This window comes from Rhagoletis zephyria, unplaced genomic scaffold (genome assembly GCF_001687245.7).
Source record: "Rhagoletis zephyria isolate East Lansing unplaced genomic scaffold, Rhagoletis_zephyria_1.1 Rzeph_scaffold_02221, whole genome shotgun sequence".
In the NCBI taxonomy this organism is placed as follows: Eukaryota; Metazoa; Arthropoda; class Insecta; order Diptera; family Tephritidae; genus Rhagoletis; species Rhagoletis zephyria.
In genome coordinates, this window is record NW_016159305.1 from 64,209 (window position 1) to 71,090 (window position 6,882).

The window sequence follows — 6,882 nt, forward strand, 5'->3', positions numbered from 1 at the left end:
AAAGTGCCACGAAGGGTTGTGAAACGAATACTTTTCTTCACATATGCTTTTTCAACTTCACGTATGCTTTTTCATAGTTAATTATACCCAGAAATTAATTATACTTTTATAAATACTTTTTAATATGTTCTTCTGCCGGCATAAGAACCTGGGACCTCATGAAAGTTGCACGTTTCTCTGCACACTCAGCTACTGTCGAATACGTATATGTACATGTTTTCAAATGTTCATTTTGAATAAATATTTTAAAATTATTGTTTTCAAATAACGTGATATTTTTCGGTAGTTTTCGGATACGAATATTATATTAAATATTAAAATTTTACCAAAATTGGAAAAAAAAGGTTCACAAGCACGAAATGGCAATACCGCCCAGCAATTTTTGTATATTTGTCACTGGCATTTGTCATCAAGTGGCAAATCAAATATTTGGTCATTTGCGTAATTTTTATTTGGCTTATGTAGCAGCATTGCGTTCACACGATTTGGCCACCAGGGCTGTTTTTCATTTGCAAAATATTTGGCTTTTCTGATAAATGACATGATTTGTCTATGAATTTGACAAATTTTTAGCCAAATGTACAAATCGTGTGATCCCAGCTTTAGATTTTGCCGTAAAATGTTGCGAATGCATGAATCAGACCCCAACTTTTTTAATAAAATAATTTGGAGCGATGAATCATCATGCAAACGTGATGGTTATTTTAATTTACATAACCTTCACAGTTGGCAGATAGACAATCCTCACGAAATGAGAGAAGATCGTTCGCAGTACCGGTACAAAATAAATTTATGGTGCGGTATTTTTAATTGTACGCTCAACTCTCACAGTTATTTAGAGTTCCTTCAGGAACGGCTTCCAACTCTTTTAGAAGATGTACCCTTAAACCAGCGGCGAAGACTATGGCTGTAAAATGACGGGTGCCCTGCTTACTACGGGCGTGAAGTAAGAGCTCATTTAGACGAAACTTATCCTCGCCGATGGATTGGACGATACGGGCCAATCACGTGGCCCGCTCGATCGCCAGACCTGAATCCATTAGATTTTTTCTACTGGGGCTGTCTTAAGGACAAAATTTATTCAAAAGCAATTCAAAACGAAGAGCATTTGCGGGAACAAATAAATGGAGCTGCTGCTGAGATAGCCCGATTGATTTTAAGATCTCTAAAAGCGTATTTTCTTAAAAGGTGCCCAGGTTGTATTATTTATTTATTTATTTGTTTATGAAGTTTATCAACAGGATGTTCTTACAGACTACACATATTAGAAAAAATTACATATTATAAAATATTATTAAGATTACTTAAGTAAGATTCAAGCCGATTTCGGAAAATACCCTTTGGCATAGAGAGACCAAGGTCTAGAGAACTAGAAATCGTATTGATTTCTTGCAAAGTTCTATTTAAAGGAGCATTTCGGCTGTAAAGAGTTTTGCTAATAGCGACTCTAAACAAATCAGTATGCCGCAAAATTCTGCTAGGAACATTGAAATTAGAGTAGAAGGTCGCCAATTTGAGCATATTTTATCAATAACTGAATAAATTTTTCGGTAAACAACTCATGTATGTTTTATTTCATGTGAACCCATCCTTCGNGCGTGTCTCAGTCCTTTGCCCACAAAAGCGGCTATAACTTTTTTTTTTCTATTCGAGACAGTAAGAGTGGCACCTTTCTGAAATCTTTATTAAATGAACAATTTTTTTGTGTAAAGTTATAGCTCATTACATTTTTTTTCACCAGAGATAGTCAAAGTTGGGGAAGAAAATATCAAAAAGTTAAAAATCCCAAAATAGTCCTAATTTTATGATGGTTCCTTAATATATTTTAACTACATTGCATTTGAGTATGGAGAAGCACCTATCTGGAAGTATTTTACATATAAAATTTACTAAGTATAGCCTGGTTTGTAGATGCAGTTAAAGAAAATACATGAAAAGGAAAGGTGCCCCTATCTAACTGCTGGACGTCATTAAGAAATATAAGGCTGACATTACCACAGTAGGTACAGGAAATGCGATTAACGGGGCATGAATACAAAAATTCATGACACGGCGCACAAATTTGGTGTGGGATAGAGTCTGACCGATTAATCGGCCGATGCCGAGGCTAGTATCGGCCAAAAGAATCGGCATCGGCCGTTTTAGCCCGATTCTTGAATGAGGTGAAGTTGTTTAGTTATTTGATTATGTTTTTCTTTTATTATAAAAGTTTATAAAAGGATTTGTTCTTGAAATGAATTTATAATCAGGATTTAATCGGCAAAGAATTGGCCGATGACAAAAGAAAAACATAATCAAATAACTAAATAACATTACCTTGTTCAAGAATCGACCAAAAATTGCCGATGCCGATTCTTATGGCCGATACTAGTCTCGACATCAGCGTTGCACTAACAATTTTTTTCCCCTACCAATTTTCTTCCCAAATCCGACCAAAATCGTTTACAACCTACAAAATAAATTTCAATCACAAAAAAGCATTCTGAAGACATACAATTCATTTATTTAAGATTCAATGTTTCGAATACAAAACATTTACATACATAAATATATGTACTTTGTACACTTTGAAAACAAACAAGAAATAAATAAATGCAGATACAGTCTTAGGAACAGAGATGAGATCATTTAACATTTCTTGGTTGTATGAATTATATACATATGTACATGTTATATACCAATAAGTTTAATTTCTTAAAAGTAAATTTAAATCAATTAATTACACGACACATAGTGCGGTTCATTTTTGATTACAAGTTCCTTGCATAACATTAATCTTAAGTTTATTTCTTAGTTTAGTTTTTATCAAAGAAAGCGTTGAAAATTTGAGTTCTGCAGCCGCAGAGCTATGTGGTAATGAAATTAGGTTCGTTCGCGTAGCTGTTAATTGTTCATGTTTAACCAAAACTTACAGGTTTTTGCGTTCGCGTACGCAAAAAACTTGCAAAGTAGGGGAAATTGAGAGAGCAAAATGACATTTCATTTTGAGGGGAAGCTGTTAGTTTCTGTTGGAAAAATTTTTGCCAACAGCAATTTGCCAACAGGGAAACAGCTGATCAAAAACAGCTGGTTGGCATTTACGCAAATCACAAAATTTAATTTGATGGTTTGGAAGATAAAAATTACAAAATGCGACTAATTAAACTTGTAAGAAATAAGTAGTTATTTGTTTAATCAATAAACTGTGTCAGTATAACACTTTGCGATGACTTTTCGTACGTTTTAAATTTTACACTTTTGTATGTAAACAAAAATTATATCAGCTGTTCGTCTAACTTGCAAGTTTCTGCAAATTTTCTGTTCGCGTACTATTTTGGATATTTCTCTCTTGTGAGCGAACAGATGACATTTCGCCGGAATTTGGCAGTTGGTTGGTTTCTGTTGGAGATTTTAAACGAACGCACCTATTATATTAAAAACGAAATTGGCGAGATGCATGGAGCTATTTTCATTCATTCCATTTTTAATAGAATAAACTCTTTCGCAAAACATATCAATATCCAGATCGCTGGAAATATCAAGCTCACTTAGCCTCGGTAAATTCCACTGCGTGGTTATTATATCAGGATCGCAATCTATGAGATGGATAAACTTTAACAAAAGACGTAAAATTGATAACTCTTCTTTAGAAACTACCTTAGCTGGTGTTATTATTTGTAAAAGTTTTATATCTTCACGCTTGAAATTAAATCTTAAATTTATTTACTTCTCGTCGAATCGAAGTCGTTGCGACGTTGGCCTGATGAAGTCGTTTGTGAGAACTCGAAACGAATCCGTTTCTTCGAACCCACAAGTTTTTTGAGGAACCTTCGGTCTGGGTGGGACAAGTTCCACGCCCACATTATTATATATCTAACCGCCCAATTCTGCGTTTTGTTGATAAATTATTTGTAAAGAAATTTTATCAAGATTTTTATCAAGTAAAAGCTCCCATCGCATTCTGTGTCAATATTTATAAAATGAAAAGCTCTACGATTTCCACAAGAGGGGAACTGATTTCCACATGAGTGGAACTGATTTCATTATCTCATATGAAAAATATGAATTTAAGACGCGGTTTTGTACCATACAATATTGAAAGTTTTTCTAAACATGATTTTTTTAAATAAATTTTTTTTAACCAATTTCATATAAGATGCACGCAAACATGATTGTATTATAATTCAATAGCATTTTTTTAAGAATTTTGAATACAAACTTAAAAACCCAAATATAACTCAATTTTACGTGAATTTGTTTAATTATTTTTCAAACTCAACACATTTCTATTAATTTCAGGCGCCATATTGGATCGACCATTTTGTTTTTAGTTATTTTGATTTCAGACTCGAATTTAGCGACCCCAATAACTCTTAAATAATATAAACCTAAGCCATTCTTATTATTATTTTTTTGCCGAGGGAAGGGACAAGGGATAAAAAAGGATAATTTGGGAATTTAAATTTCCTTTTTTTTAAGAAAATTGCGCTATGACTGAGTAGACGTGTAAACATTGTGCTGCCGGTTTTGTCATCTTTTCAATAATTAATACTTGATTTAATACTTGTCAAGCTAAGCTCTGTGTGTTTAACTGCTGCTGATTTTCTACATATAAGCAAACGTTGTGTTTTTCGCACTGAAATTGAAATAATTCGAAATTGAAATAATTCTATTTGCAGTATGTCGGTCTTTTCGAAATAACAAGAAGTGCAAAGTCGTCCCCGCCGAAGGGTAACACCCCCCTTCCGGGTAAAGGCCGAGATGGTGAGAGTACGCTAACTGCACACTAGCTACAACAGCTGGAGGCGAAAATGGAAAAAGAAAAGCAGTGCATGATAGAACAGCTGAGTGGGAATATAAAGAGCACTCACGATTGAGAGAATACAAAGGTTGCGCCGATCTCGGACCGCTATTCCCCTCTTAACGAACTTGACAGAATCGTTGTTTGCATGACGTCACACTTGTGCAACTTGTTTCCNGTGTTTAACTGCTGCTGATTTTCTACATATAAGCAAACGTTGTGTTTTTCGCACTGAAATTGAAATAATTCGAAATTGAAATAATTCTATTTGCAGTATGTCGGTCTTTTCGAAATAACAAGAAGTGCAAGTGCGGGTAAAGGCCGAGATGGTGAGAGTACGCTAACTGCACACTAGCTACAACAGCTGGAGGCGAAAATGGAAAAAGAAAAGCAGTGCATGATAGAACAGCTGAGTGGGAATATAAAGAGCACTCACGATTGAGAGAATACAAAGGTTGCGCCGATCTCGGACCGCTATTCCCCTCTTAACGAACTTGACAGAATCGTTGTTTGCATGACGTCACACTTGTGCAACTTGTTTCCTGTCCTTGCAACATTTTTTCTTCTTCTTCCATTCTTGCTCACGTTTTGGCATTTCTCTCTCGCAATTGCACCAGTGTGACGAAACACAAAAGTTATTCTCAAAAATCCTCTCTGATCGGCGCAATCTTGTATTCTATCATTCTTGAAGAGCACTGAGGAGAGACTGATGCAGAGATTTAGTGAGATTTCAGCGGAGATGCAGACAAGAATGATAGAATACAAGATTGCGCCGATTGCAGGAGAATTCGTGAGTGTAATTTTAGCGTGACGTCACCGTAGAGCGGCGAGAACAAGCTGTCAAAATGTCCAATATTTGTAAACAAGTTTTAAGTTAGGTTAGGAAAATGTGAGGGAAGTGTGCAAGTTGCGTGGCTTTTGATAGGAAATATAATATTTATTTAATTAAACCAAATATTTTATGGCGAAATGAAAAATGGACGCAGAAATATTAGAGTCAGTTAATATATTCCTGGTTGGTATACTATTTTGTGACAAAAACAGCGTTTACTATTGTGTTTGCATATTTCATAAAAAATGGAACCGATTTAGGAGGAGTTCCTCAGCGTTATTTTCTGTAAAACGAACGGCAAGGTGGAGAAGTCTTGTTCATGCCTCCTTGAATATCAAGTCCGGTCGTTCTATGCAGTTGCCTAAGCAATTTCACCCGGTTGTCTCAGTAGCGCAACGCAATGAAGCTGGACGGGAAGTGACGCTGGTTGAGTACCTGTCTGGTGTTGTGCATAGGTAAGCATTGCAGCCAGTGCTTATAATAAATAAGTGTCACTTTTGCAGTTCATCAACACAATCGGTTGTATTTACAGATTTTGAAGTAATCACTGGAACCCCATTTTAGTCAATGCACACATTGCGCAAGGAGCATGTTCACGTTTGGTGTGATTTGCGGGCCACAGGCTTTAGTACTAGTACATCGAAGGCAGATAATAGCTTGAACGGTGATCTTATTAATGCTTCTAAGTACGCAGTGCTATGTCAAACACGCAGCTATGAATATGAAGAGTTTGTTTCGTTCAAATCGGCTAGTAAACCAGAAATAGCCAATATTACACCTTGCAGCCTGGAAATCATTGTTTGAATGCAGAATCTTTGAAAAAAATAAACAGAAAGCAAGTACCAAATTTCACACTGTTCCACTGTTGAGTGGGCAGACAGTACTTGTGCAAGTATGGTCATGATGACACAATGGCGTGTGGTTCATGTGGAAGTGTACCGGAAACTGCCGAGCATATATTCTTTGCATGCCCTTCTTTTCCCGCTAAAAGAAACAAATTAAAAGATTTGGTTCTGTCTAGTCCGAGTCCTGAAAACTTGCTATCATACATGGTAAATGACATTAAGGTCTGGGACGGAGTGAAATCTGTCAGTAAAGAAATAATGACTGAGCTTAGAGCAAGGGAACAACGCCGCCGGATAGAGAGAGGCTTTAATCAGTGAAATAAATGAAATAATTGACATTAATTGTGTTTCACTCTTGTTTTTTACTCCACAGGGAATCTCTCCACGAAGCACAGACGACAAAACGCTCCTGAACCCCTTATCCA

General features: G+C 35.9%; 1 protein-coding gene across 1 annotated transcript; it reads left to right on the forward strand.

Annotated features, from left to right (window-relative positions):
* Positions 1-5,726: 5,726 nt before the first annotated feature.
* Positions 5,727-6,677, forward strand: LOC108366309 (uncharacterized). The gene is made up of 2 exons (XM_017620656.1): positions 5,727-6,067; positions 6,145-6,677. Exons 1-2 carry the CDS (start codon positions 5,757-5,759, stop codon positions 6,149-6,151), a joined length of 318 nt encoding a protein of 105 aa, XP_017476145.1. The 5' UTR covers positions 5,727-5,756; the 3' UTR covers positions 6,152-6,677.
* Positions 6,678-6,882: the final 205 nt, after the last annotated feature.

What these genes read in the sequence shown, in the direction of transcription:
- LOC108366309 (XM_017620656.1), top strand. Translation starts at nt 5,757, where the DNA reads ATGGACGCAGAAATATTAGAGTCAGTTAATATATTCCTGGTTGGTATA.